Genomic DNA, 14535 nt, shown 5'->3' on the forward strand with positions numbered 1-14535 from the left:
GTGTTCACAAGAAAAAGTAAATGCACAACACATGGCGACAGATGAACAACGATCACTAAAGGTCACCATGATATCAAAACGAGAGAACAGGATGTATTTAGATGAATGACCTCTTGACCTCTTGCTGAAATACAAATCTAAGGTGAAATGACATTTATTTCATCTTGTGTGACTGTACAATGGTTATCAGCAACAACATAACAGCATGGAAACTTTTTATCATTTTAATTTGTTTTAAATACTTTATTTTCATGCAAAGATTTTATTTTTTAAACATATCTTAATTACAAACCAGATATAAAATTTGATTGCACTACTTGTAGCTATAACATTTGCATAGCAATAAACAACAATTGAAAACCAGACTAACAAAAACAAGGTCATAGAATGCTAACACATATATGTGGAACAGACTTTCAGCATTGGAATTAAACACCTACAAATACCTTCAACTCTTTATAGTACCCATGTTGCTGGTCTTATTCCAACTTTATTCAGAAGAAAAGATGAAAATCAAATTCTCCTTCAGAATGTTACTGAAGAAGAATTTAATATATACTTGCCAATAATCATTCCTTACAGATACTGTACAAGATACTTGGCAGGTATCATCTTGTACATCCTAAATTAGCCATAACAGTCTGCTACGCCACAAAAATTGTATCATCATTATGATTTACACTACAAACAAGATAACACTATGATTCCTCCTCCAGTTGGAAATGTATTCTCATCAATACTGGTCTATTTAGAATATCATTAATATCAGACTTTTACTGATAACTAGGTCACATTGTATAACAGTAGTATTACATTGTGTTAACATAATACATTGTATTACTTACTGATAACTAGGTCACATTGTATAACAGTAGTATTACATTGTGTTAACATAATACATTGTATTACTTACTGATAACTAGGTCACATTGTATAACAGTAGTATTACATTGTATTACTGATAACTAGGTCACATTGTATAACAGTAGTATTACATTGTATTACTTACTGATAACTAGGTCACATTGTATAACAGTAGTATTACGTTGTGTTAACATGATACATTGTATTACTTACTGATAACTAGGTCACATTGTATAACAGTAGTATTACATTGTATTACTTACTGATAACTAGGTCACATTGTATAACAGTAGTATTACATTGTATTACTGTCTAGGTCACATTGTATAACAGTAGTATTACATTGTATTACTTACTGATAACTAGGTCACATTGTATAACAGTAGTATTACATTGTATTACTTACTGATAACTAGGTCACATTGTATAACAGTAGTATTACATTGTATTACTTACTGATAACTAGGTCACATTGTATAACTAGTATTACATTGTGTTAACATGATACATTGTATATGGCTACAGTAATTCACACCGATAACTAGGTTACATTGTATAACTCGGTGTTATGACCTTGTGTCGACACGCTACATCACATTACCATCACATCAGTACATACACAATCTGGGTACATAATATATAATAACTAGTATTCAAACTGATAATCTGGGTAAATTGTTCCACAAAAATGTTCAAGAACTTTCCGTTGTTAAATAAATGTGGTGATTCCACTATCTTAAGCTTTAAATTAACAAAAAAAAAAATTGTACAGATAAATAATCAGCTGGAACACAAAGGTCAGTTTGTATGTACATTTCGTTTATAGATAACACTTGATGCTTTTGTTAAGCACACTGCTGCAACATTTTGTTCACACTAAGCAATGATATAAAACATGACATACAGTTGTGTGGATCATTTTTTTTGCAACAAGTGTGAAATGCTTATTAAGACTGTCTTCCCAGGAGATTTGGGTTTGGTTCACTGTCTACAATTGTTATAGCTAATTTTAGGTCATGACACAACAACATAAAAAATAAATAATATTCTAAGGTCAGAAAAAACAGCTTTTCTTCACTTACATTAAAATCTGATGTTATTATATTAAACAGATAACATTAAAATCTGTCAGGATTATAGAATCTGATGTTATTGTATTAAACAGATAACATTAAAATCTGTCAGGATTATAGAATCTGATGTTATTGTATTAAACAGATGACATTAAAATCTGTCAGGATTATAGAATCTGATGTTATTGTATTAAACAGATGACATTAAAATCTGTCAGGATTATAGAATCAGATATCATTGTATTAAACAGATGACATTAAAATCTGTCAGGATTATAGAATCAGATATCATTGTATTAAACAGATGACATTAAAATCTGTCAGGATTATAGAATCTGATGTTATTGTATTAAACAGATAACATTAAATTCTGTCAGGATTATAGAATCTGATGTTATTGTATTAAACAGATAACATTAAAATCTGTCAGGATTATAGAATCTGATGTTATTGTATTAAACAGATAACATTAAAATCTGTCAGGATTATAGAATCTGATGTTATTGTATTAAACAGATAACATTAAAACCTGTCAGGATTATAGAATCTGATGTTATTGTATTAAACAGATTCTTTTCATTTATTTCAACAAAATTTTCTAAAGTTTAATTCTCTTGTGTTTAAAATGTTCAAGGTTGTATAATAGATTACCCCAATAGCTGTTACTTTGAGAAAGTGACAAAGTAATCTTATACCCGAGGATGTTAACCCCTGGATCTGTAAAGATTGGAAAAATCTTACCCATGGGTTGAGGTTTCTCTGTTATACCCACAAGGAAAGGAATGATTGTTTCACTCCAAACTATTTCTTTCAAGTCTTGTTCATATTCTCAAAACAAATGTAGATATAAGTATGAATATTCACTGTAATGGCAGTGTGCCTTTCCTTTAAATCTGTATACCAGAAGATTTACACAAGTGAATAGAGGTCTCCAGTATTGGTGATTCACAGCTGTTCACCGAGCAACTTACTTTAAATATCACATTGATACAAACAATTTGTCTGGTAATTGATACAACAGTCTGTGACTTTAAAGCACTTAGATATGTAAGAAATACATGGGAAGCATGCATGTTTTAAAATCATTCTACATGTGTATTGTAACATTACTCCAACAGACAGACAGCTCATGCAGTTTATCAGAGTAAAATTTGGATGCTAATGTATAAATGGTGGGAAGTTACCTGTCGTCGGTAGCCACCAGACATATGTCAATCACAACCTCAACATTTATCTTTTGTTTTAAGAGTTTCTGAAAGCATGTTAACTTGATCATGGCGATACAATATACACATTATATTTATTAAGCACTCACTATTCAGAAATAATACATGGGACACAATCAGATTTAGGGACAAGGAGTTTTGTGTTACGTAAATACTAATGTGACCTCCGTATAATACTGTTTCATTCAAAGAAGGTGCAAGTTCTATCAACTGTTTATAAAGGATGTATTAAACTAGAGCATATTACCCTGATAAGTATCTCATACAAGGAATAAATACATGTAATACATTTTATAGGCAGTATCAAAATCAGGTTAAGATACATCTAGTAATGATAAAAAATACCATCTAGTCAGGGTAAAGGATACCACTAAGTCAGGGTAAAGGATACCACCTAGTTAGGTAAAGGATACCACCTAGTCAGGGTAAAGGATACCACCTAGTTAGGGTAAAGGATACCACCTAGTTAGGGTAAAGGATACCACCTTATCAGGGTAAAGGATACCAACTAGTTAGGTAAAGGATACCACCTAGTTGGGGTAAAGGATACTACCTAGCTAGGGTAAAGGATACCACCTAGCTAGGGTAAAGGATATCACCTAGTTAGGGTAAAGGATACCACCTAGTTAGGGTAAAGGATACCACCTATTTAGGTAAAGATTTAGGTAAAGGATACCACCTAGTTAGGGTAAAGGATACCACCTAGCTAGGGTAAAGGATACCACCTAGCTAGGGTAAGGGATACCACCTAGTTAGGGTAAAGGATACCACCTAGTTAGGGTAAAGGATACCACCTAGTTAGGGTAAAGGATACCACCTATTTCGGTAAAGGATACCACCTAGTTAGGGTAAAGGATACCACCTAGCTAGGGTAAGGGATACCACCTAGTTAGGTAAAGGATACCACCTAGCTAGGTAAAGGATACCACCTTCATAAAGCAAATGATATCATAGCTTCTATGATATTAATGAAAGAAAATATTAGGTAATTGCCAGGTACCCTTTACCTTTATCAAAATGTGTGTAACATGAAAACAGACAACTATTTTTTTTCAAAGGAATGATACTAAAACAAGAAATCAGGATTACTTTTAAAATATTGCACATGCATATGAACTCAAAAGGCAGAGATACATATACCATTGTTATTTCAGTCTATACCTGTCTATTGTTATCTCAGTCTATACCTGTCTATTGTTACCTCAGTCTACACCAGTCTATTGTAACCTCAGTCTATACCTGTCAATTGTTACCTCAGTCTATACCTGTCTATTGTAACCTCAGTCTATACCTGTCTATTGTTACCTCAGTCTATACCTGTCTATTAATACCTCAGTCTACACCTGTCTATTGTAACCTCAGTCTACACCTGTCTATTGTAACCTCAGTCTACACCTGTCTATTGTAACCTCTGTCTATTGTTACCTCAGTCTATACCTGTCTATTGTTACCTCAGTCTATACCTGTCTATTGTAACCTCAGTCTATACCTGTCTATTGTAACCTCAGTATATACCTGTCTATTGTAACCTCAGTCTATACCTGTCTATTGTAACCTCAGTCTATACCTGTCTATTGTTACCTCTGTCTATACCTGTCTATTGTTACCTCAGTCTATACCTGTCTATTGTAACCTCAGTATATACCTGTCTATTGTTACCTCAGTCTATACCTGTCTATTTTAACCTCAGTATATACCTGTCTATTGTAACCTCAGTATATACCTGTCTATTGTAACCTCAGTATATACCTGTCTATTGTAACCTCAGTCTATACCTGTCTATTGTTACCTCAGTCTATGACTGTCTATTGTAACCTCAGTCTATGACTGTCTATTGTAACCTCAGTCTACACCTGTCTATTGTAACCTCAGTCTACACCTGTCTATTGTTACCTCAGTCTATACCTGTCTATTGTAACCTCAGTCTATACCTGTCTATTGTTACCTCAGTCTATACCTGTCTTTTGTAACCTCTGTCTATTGTTACCTCAGTCTATACCTGTCTATTGTTACCTCAGTCTATACCTGTCTATTGTAACAGTCTACACCTGTCTATTGTTAACGCAGTATATACCTGTCTATTGTTACCTCAGTCTATACCTGTCTATTGTTACCTCAGTCTATACCTGTCTATTGTAACCTCAGTCTATACCTGTCTATTGTTACCTCAGTCTATACCTGTCTATTGTTACCTCAGTCTATACCTGTCTATTGTTACCTCAGTATATACCTGTCTATTGTAACCTCAGTCTATACCTGTCTATTGTTACCTCAGTATATACCTGTCTATTAATACCTCAGTCTATACCTGTCTATTGTAACCTCAGTCTTTGACTGTCTATTGTAACCTCAGTCTACACCTGTCTATTGTTACCTCAGTCTATACCTGTCTATTTTTACCTCAGTCTATACCTGTCTATTGTTACCTCAGTCTATGACTGTCTATTGTAACCTTAGTCTATGACTGTCTATTGTAACCTCAGTCTACACCTGTCTATTGTTACCTCAGTCTATACCTGTCTATTGTAACCTCAGTCTATACCTGTCTATTGTTACCTCAGTCTATACCTGTCTATTGTAACCTCTGTCTATTGTTACCTCAGTCTATACCTGTCTATTGTTACCTCAGTCTATACCTGTCTATTGTAACCTCAGTCTACACCTGTCTATTGTTAACGCAGTATATACCTGTCTATTGTTACCTCAGTCTATACCTGTCTATTGTTACCTCAGTCTATACCTGTCTATTGTAACCTCAGTCTATACCTGTCTATTGTAACCTCAGTCTATACCTGTCTATTGTTACCTCAGTCTATACCTGTCTATTGTTACCTCAGTCTATACCTGTCTATTGTTACCTCAGTATATACCTGTCTATTGTAACCTCAGTCTATACCTGTCTATTGTTACCTCAGTATATACCTGTCTATTGTTACCTCAGTCTATACCTGTCTATTGTTACCTCAGTCTATACCTGTCTATTGTAACCTCAGTCTACACCTGTCTATTGTTACCTCAGTCTATGACTGTCTATTGTAACCTCAGTCTTTGACTGTCTATTGTAACCTCAGTCTACACCTGTCTATTGTTACCTCAGTCTATACCTGTCTATTGTTACCTCAGTCTATGACTGTCTATTGTAACCTCAGTCTACACCTGTCTATTGTAACCTCAGTCTACACCTGTCTATTGTTACCTCAGTCTATACCTGTCTATTGTAACCTCAGTCTAAAGCTCTTTATTTGTTCATTTTTGTTGCATAAAAACATTGACGAAATGCTTTTTATGCAGGCTCAACACTGAATGGAAGGCAACGTTCTGAAATAAAAATGAGGTTGACAATGCTAACATACTGAAAGCTTACAATTTTGAGACAAAGCTAGTAAAACTATTCCTAAAGCTGGTTATTATATACATCTGATATATACAATTTTTGAATTAACTTTCTTGAATATGAGACATTTTGTATATAAGACATTTCCCTGCTGACATGAAGTTCTCTCTCACTCTCTCTTTAGACACATATAAACTTAGCTGCATCTATGATCATGAAGAAAGTAATACAACAAACCAGACCGTTTCTTATCACACACGACTGCTTCAGAAACAAAATCTGGTTTGTATTTAATTTTGTAATCCTAAAAAAGAAAAACATTTAACCTACAAAATTAACATTCTGACATTTCTGTGATCAGATTAGTGGTAGAATGGATATGAGACTAATCCTGAACAGATTAGAGATTGAAACCCTGTTTCTCTTCATCCTTTATGTAATCATTAACCTTTACAACAGATACTCACTCTTCCTTATATTTCATTATTAAATATGTTTATATTACAATGTAACGGGGAGTGATGGAGTTAAGTCCTACAGGAAACTAATGGATGATTTGGATAGAAGACTGGAGAAGGAAGAAAACTCCTGATTATTTGGTGTAATTATTGTTCATTCTGGAACACTTTTCTGTGATAAGGATTTCAATAAATCTGGAACACTTCCCAATGACAGGGATTTCTGGAACACATTTCTCTGACCACAATTGATTGAAGTGTGTAAGTATATAGTCTTATAGTCTTGAGTTACCTCAGATAGACTTATACATATTATACATGTAGCAGGAGATGTAAACTTACAGATATTACAAACACACTAATACAACAGAATAGAACAAAGTACAGGTCACTGAAATGTTGTACTGTCCGAAATAATGAGAATATCATAATGATGAGACGTATCTATGTCTCATATATTTAAACTATTACACCAGATTTGACTTATCTATGTCTCATTTACTTAAACTATTACACCAGATTAGGTTTATCTATGTCTCATTTACTTAAACTATTCCACCAGATTAGGTATATCTATGTCTCATTTATTTAAACTATTCCACCAGATTAGGTTTATCTATGTCTCATTTATTTAAACTATTACACCAGATTTGACTAATCTATGTCTCATTTATTTAAACTATTACACCAGATTAGGTTTATCTATGTCTCATTTACTTAAACTATTCCACCAGATCAGGTTTATCTATGTCTCATTTACTTAAACTATTCCACCAGATCAGGTTTATCTATGTCTCATTTATTTAAACTATTACACCAGATTTGACTTATCTATGTCCCATTTACTTAAACTATTACACCAGATTAGGTTTATCTATGTCCTATTTATTTAAACTACTACACCAGATTAGGTTTATCTATGTCTCATTTATTTAAACTATTACACCAGATTAGGTTTATCTATGTCTCATTTATTTAAACTTTTACACCAGATTTGACTTATCTATGTTTCATTTATGTAAACTATTACACCAGAAAGCTGACCTGACCAATACAATTGCTTTTTCTCATTTTGCTTCAAATTACAAACCCATTTTATGTAACGAAGTCTGATGTGAAATGAGAAGATTTTAACTAGATGGACTAATACCAAATAAGTCACTGAATACCAAATGCCATGTCATGGATGACGTGTCTCTCACCAAAAACTGTCACAGTTGACCTGTCATCATTACTATGACCAACAACAATCAAATCTGACCTGTCACTATTACCTAAACCAACATCAGTCACAGTTGAACTGCCACCACTATTTTGAACAACAAAAGTTGATTTAGATCTGACATCATTACTTTAAACAACCACAGTCATGTTGACCTGTTCCTAGATCAACAACAGTTACAGTAGACCTGCCAATGTTACTCTGGCCGACTTAAGTCACTATTGACTTGTTACCATGACCGTGACCAACAACAGTCATGGCTGACCTGTCACCCTTAAAACAGTTGACCTGTTATCAGAGACATCCATGGTCATGGTTATGCTGCAAGGTAGTCGTGTCCAGTTCATGGGTAGTTATGAAACAGAACTAATCATGTGTTAGTACAGTTGTGTGAAACTGAGAGGAAATGTCGGGAAGTGTAATATTTAATACAGTGATTTGATAGTGTGCTTGTGATGATGTCTAAATAAACCTAGTTTTAGCTACGATGTTTATTTTCACTACAATACTGATTATATGCAGACTGCATGATAAAAAAGTGCTTTTTAAAACACATTTTCCAATACTTTTTCTGTAAAAACTTGACATCTTCTTCTTTCTCAGTTTTTTTGGCCATGTGAATCCCCAGGTTCCTACCTCGACTGAAGCCAATGCAGTCTCTCAACTCAATGTGTATTGGAAACATTGTGTCTATGGACAACTTTTCCTTTAGTTAAATGAAGGACTCTAAATATCTTAAATACACTCCACAGAAGTGATCTCTCATCATGTTAAAGCCTCCTTAGTATAAAAGTACAAATGAGCTCAGTTTTGCAGCCCACTAATGTAACTTGCTATATGTTACATCAAACCATATTACAGAAGCCTTACTGGGTTCAATACACATCCATTTTGTATTACACTTAGCACTTTCAGACATTGAAGAAAGTTATCAGATATCAAATGTTGGATTTACACAGGATTTTGGTATATATGTTTGTATTAATAAGTGATAAATATTACATTAAAACAAACTCTTATCTTTAGTGTCAGAAGACAAAAATATAATTGTTAAAATCATTTCCTTATCGAAGAAACAATTCCTTCAACACTTACGTGACTATCTTTTGGGAACAATTTTGACTGTGATATAAATAAAAGATTATGCAAGTAACAGAAGACATGGCAGGTTTGATCATGGGACATTTATCAACATTTGTACTCAAGGACTCACACATAAAATCATAGGTTGGAATGACAACTAACTAGAATAATTAGATGTGGCTCCTGCGAGTAAACGGCACAACCATCCACGTACTGACCGCACAATTTGTCTTGGCAAGGCGCACGGCTGAAGCTTGGACATCATCACTCCGCAGTTGACCAGGTAATCAGTGAAGTGTGTTAAGGAAAAGACTTGATAGGGTTTCATTTTTTATTTATTTACTATAAAAATAAGAAACCAGAGCTTTCATGTGAAATCACAGGTTGTTCACAGGCTGATGAATGCCGCTTTGTTGGCGAGACACTGCTGGTTGTTTACTTTCTCTCATGCATGATTTGATCATTTTCTTATTTATTTGTTTTAGGGAGACCCATTCACATATGCTTATGATTTGTCTCAAATAGTGAGGAATTTTCTGATAGAATGATTTGTTGTGTCTTAGAATTACTAGATATGGCATATATTACTATTCAATCAACTTAAGCAGAACCAGGAAGTGTAGGAATGCTTACTAGTGGTGTTGGAAACAATCTGGAAACAAAGTTTTTAGATGATGTTGATGCAGGCTCTTAGCCTAAAAATCACACATTTTTTTCTATTCTTTTCATTTCAAACACTTTCATTAAATTAAAAGATATTTTTTTTGCTTAAAATATGTTTAAAAAGAAAACAGAAAGTCTTCGGTGATAAAAAGGATATAGGAAAGACCAGGGTGGTTTTCCTCCATTGACATACAGTACATATAAGTATCCATCCCTGGGTTTACCCTGAATCGAGTAGTAATAAGGCAGGAAGCTGTGAGCTTGGAATCGACGCTTCTCATAGAACCGGATAGCAATAACATTTGTAGCAAGCACATGAAGGTACACAGCCTTACAGTTACATCGATCTTTTGATGTAAGGTAGGAAATTAGGCTGTCCAATAGCAAAGAAGCTGGAAAGTTTAAAATATACATTATACATGATTGTATTACTATTTCTAGGATATGTTGAAAACAAAGAAGCTGGAAAGTTTAAAATATACATGATTGTATTACTATTTCTAGGATATGTTGAAAACAAAGAAGTTGTAACAAGGCAAAGTGTTTAATTTTTGTACAAATTATAGAATTATCTCATTTCACATTATACAATTCAGCATCATCAAAATAAATTTAAAATAGTTCTTTAACACGAATCAGATTAAGTACAAATAAAAAATGTATGAAAATTTGATAATGTCAGTTTTTATACACTTAACATGGACTTGTTATCAGAAATCAGTGTATAATGTTATCTAAGTACTTGTACACTAGCATCAATGTCCTTACCAATGCCGTGCTTCCGAAAGTCCACAACCACCCCTAGACTCAGTATGTAGGCAACCTGAGAAGTGGGAGGATGATGAGTGGCCAGAATGTCAGCATCCTGTGAGTAATCACAATGTCCATGTTCAAGTATCACTTACATATCATTTTCATTCTTTTTATTCAAAAATGAAACCATGATAATAGGTGAATGGTTTAAAAAACTGGATAAATTATAACAACATCTCATCAGTATTTGGTCTGGTAATTTTACTTTTATAGACAAACTTTACTGTGGTACAATAGATTTCTGAAGATATCTCAACATTTTATGTCTGACATGTGTTGGACTTTCAGCACTGGTAAATGGAGCACAGTGTGAGGACAACAGACCCATGGAAATATCCAACACCAATATGATAGGTCCTCCCAAAATATGGAACAGAATTTAGAGATAAAATACCATTCCTTGACAGTCTGGAAAAAATTCTTACAAATGTAGGTAGTTCCTGCATTCATATCTCTCATTCAAGAACAAGTTTTCAGATACACAAAACTACAAGCAGGTCCTGAACAAACCAACCTCTTTATTGATGGAAGATAGTAACTTGACTTCTGACACAATCATTCCCACGATCCTGGAATGGTAGGTTGCAGCTAGTGAGTAAAATTTGGGGTTGGAGGTTATTTCCTGGTACCATGTATCGGGATATCTGTAACAAATTAAGGACATTTTATCAAACGAAGATTAAGCTATATATCTACAGGTCGTCAAACAATAATATCATTTCAAACTCATGCATAACAAGAGTATCACCAGGCAGAACAATATCATTTATGTCTATCCCATGTCGAAGAAATAGTCATAATTTAATGTACTGAAAAGAATACAAAAACAGATAAAGCATTAACAGGTCCAAGTATCACAAGTTAAAACAATGCAATATGTTTTAATGATATATCAAAGTGTAAAATAAAATCATGAAAAAACAAAGGGCAACAGCTGTTAGAAATACAATTGAATCAAAATGATGTTCATAACAAAACAAAATCATGATGTGGATTTGAAGTCTACCAAAGAAATTGGTTTAAAAACCGAGGGAGAAAATATAAAGACACAATGAAAACATCGGGAAAAAAGCAAGGGCAATAACTCTACCAAAACTGTAAAATAAAAATGTCATTGAGAAAAACATAATTTTATGTATATAAAACCAACCAGGGTTTAGAGCAAATGGCTAAAACTGAGGGAGAAAATATCCATACAAACTATAATATTGCTGATTGAAATAAAAGGTAATAGTTCCTTCAATTTTTTTTCAAATCTGATTTCTGAGAAATGAAGAATTCCTAATTAAAGGAAGGTTTATATTGTTTTCTTAAAAAAAGGAATATGAAGGAAAGGCACAAGAGAGAAAATATTTAAGAAAAATATATAAATATACTGATTCACTATAGAATTAAGTCAGTAAGTTTTATCACTTTGTAATAACACAAATTGTTTCACCAATATTCCATTCATATATATAATTACTACTTAAGTTATTTTTATTACATACCAAAATTATTACTATACATACATATGGTTTCATCAATTAAAATATTTTAAGTATGACAAGAGAACCCAGAGGGATCTTGGCGTCCACCATTGTTAGATTTTTATATGTTCTTTGAAAGTTTGATCTTTTCCTTTCTTTTCTCATCTCTTTTTTTGCTCTTCATGATAAGACATTTGAACATTCCTTTGCAGAAATAGCAATGATAATCTTTACCTGCCAAATCAGAACTGGTTGCCTGGAAGCTATTTCATTTCTTCTGATCAGTTCCAAAATCAAACGAGCACAAGGAGAGACAAAGGGGAACCTACATATGAAATTTAATAAAGACCCATCCAGTACTTCTCAAGAAACAGCGATAACAAATGCTGTTTACCAATTAACCGACGAACCATGGATGCAGAGCGATTTGAATAGCCCACCATCTGATGATAAAAAGTTACCATTATACATAAACAATTCTACAGGTGCAGGTTTTCCAAATGGAAGTGTTAAGAACAAAAACAAACTATACACACTCTATTGGAAACCATTCTCTGCATAACTTCTTGACCTCATCTATATCTGCTGGACATAGAAATCGAAGCTGGACCTCCCTCTGGACACTGAAGGACATTGGCTGACACATGCCCCTTCCAGAAACATCAGCACTTGACCAACATGGCTGCTTTTCAATCACAATGCTTTCTGGCAAAATTTTATTTTGTCATTGATCACCTCACTATGTACTATGTACACTGCTCCATTCTCATCACTTGATCTACAATTTTTGAAGAAACATAACAGAATCATTATATATCAGAGGTTCTTCATAATTTAATAGGTCAAGGTAAAAACTAAATACGCAAACACAAAATTCAAATATATGTTGGTTAATTTGTTTACAATCAAAGAAACGATACACTGCAAAATGTAACCTAATGGACATCCACATCAAAATAATGCAAAGATTAGTGAATTTATTTTTATATGTGTTTACTAGTGTTTTTTTCTGACAAAATACTTCAATGTTATCACTTGCAATCTATGTACTAAAAGCTGAGACAACCTTGATGCCTCAGACAGATTTTCATATGTTATTTCTTTGCTGTGACAGTTCTCAGGAGCTGACTTGGTCATGCAACAGGTAAACTTGATCCTGTCATGGGTTACCTCAATCATATCACAGATTACAGGGCTCTCAATCTGCCAGATTTGGGGCCAAATAAATATCGGCCCTATTCCCAATGCAAAATAGTATCTTTTTTTCCCCAATTTAGACCCCAAGTTTTCCAAATTATAAGGAAAACACCATTATTTTTCCCAATTCTAAGGGCCCCGGGTCCCAGTCCCAAAATGGGGTGTGAGAGCCCTGGATTAACTTGATCATGTCACCAGTAAATCCAATCAAATCCCCAGTTAACTTGATCTTGTAATGGATCATCACAGGCTAACCTGATCCTGTCACTGGTAACTCAATCATATTCCTAGTAAACTTGATTCTGTAATGGATCATCACAGGCTAACCTGATCCTGCCACACAGTTAAGTTGATATTGTCACTGGTTAACTCAATCATGTCCCTAGTAAACTTGATCCTGTAATGGATCCTCACAGGCTAACCTGATCCTGTCACACAGTTAAGTTGATATTGTCACTGGTTAACTCAATCATGTCCCTAGTAAACTTGATCCTGTAATGGATCCTCACAGGCTAACCTGATCCTGTCACGGTTAAGTTGATCCTGTCACTGGTTGAGTTAATCCTGTCAAGGGTTACTTTGATCTTGACCTGAAATCCTATATCAGCCAAATGGAGGGGGATTATTTTGTTTTCAAAGGAAAGATGTCAATTCACAAGAATGGCAAGCCAATGGACACAGATGAATCAATATGAAGAGAGGTTATGACAGTAGTAGTAGTAGGAATTTTATAATTAGGGACCAACTCTTTGTATAGATTGTCCATACTTAGGTCACACCCAACAGTCAAACAGAGTCAAAGTGTTCAAACACAGGCACAAGTAGGTGGATTGCAATTGCAACTCAAGTAAATATCGGTCCATGAAGAGTTGACTGTGAATATTTTGATTGGGTTGCTTGCATTCCAGATACAAGTGACTGTGGTTCAACAAATTCATTGAATCATAAAATCATCATATGACTGAAAATAGTGACGACACACGAAAGAAAGATGTCAGAGCCCTATATTGTTACGAAATTCGTTGCATTATTTAAACAGATAAATAATACTTACACAACTAACTTTCGTCCATATCTGATACGTCTTAAATTACTTGAATTGTCGCGATTTCATTCAAAAAGATCATTTTCAG

At 33.9% G+C, this 14535-nt stretch overlaps 1 protein-coding gene and 1 long non-coding RNA gene across 4 annotated transcripts; both read right to left on the reverse strand.

Annotated features, from left to right (window-relative positions):
* Positions 1–210: 210 nt before the first annotated feature.
* LOC132555764 (uncharacterized) lies at positions 211–9226 on the reverse strand. 3 transcript variants are annotated; one of them, XR_009554453.1, is made up of 2 exons: positions 5852–9226; positions 211–5445 (listed from the first exon to the last, which is right to left on the reverse strand). It is a non-coding gene; the product is annotated as an uncharacterized LOC132555764 (long non-coding RNA). The 3 variants fall into 3 exon arrangements; XR_009554452.1 differs by having other exon boundaries at positions 211–5419; positions 5654–9226; XR_009554451.1 differs by having other exon boundaries at positions 5654–9226.
* Positions 9227–9277: 51 nt separating this feature from the next.
* On the reverse strand, positions 9278–14535 carry LOC132555766 (N-alpha-acetyltransferase 60-like). Its single transcript, XM_060220130.1, has 6 exons — positions 14457–14535; positions 12742–12983; positions 11251–11380; positions 10692–10788; positions 10081–10315; positions 9278–9550 (listed from the first exon to the last, which is right to left on the reverse strand). The coding sequence occupies exons 2-6, from the start codon at positions 12849–12851 to the stop codon at positions 9418–9420; spliced, it is 705 nt and encodes a 234-aa protein (XP_060076113.1). The 5' UTR covers positions 12852–12983; positions 14457–14535; the 3' UTR covers positions 9278–9417.

The sequence above is a fragment of the Ylistrum balloti genome, unplaced genomic scaffold (genome assembly GCF_031769215.1).
Source record: "Ylistrum balloti isolate Yb309-2 unplaced genomic scaffold, AGI_CSIRO_Ybal_v1 Utg370512, whole genome shotgun sequence".
NCBI lineage: Eukaryota > Metazoa > Mollusca > Bivalvia > Pectinida > Pectinidae > Ylistrum > Ylistrum balloti.

What these genes read in the sequence shown, in the direction of transcription:
- LOC132555766 (XM_060220130.1), bottom strand. Translation starts at nt 12,851, where the DNA reads ATGTGTCAGCCAATGTCCTTCAGTGTCCAGAGGGAGGTCCAGCTTCGA. An exon ending in AGAGAATGGTTTCCAATAGA is followed by an intron (nt 11,381 to 12,741) that starts GTGTGTATAGTT and finishes AATTTGTTACAG; the next exon opens with ATATCCCGATACATGGTACC. An exon ending in CTTTCGGAAGCACGGCATTG is followed by an intron (nt 10,316 to 10,691) that starts GTAAGGACATTG and finishes TAAACTTTCCAG; the next exon opens with CTTCTTTGCTATTGGACAGC.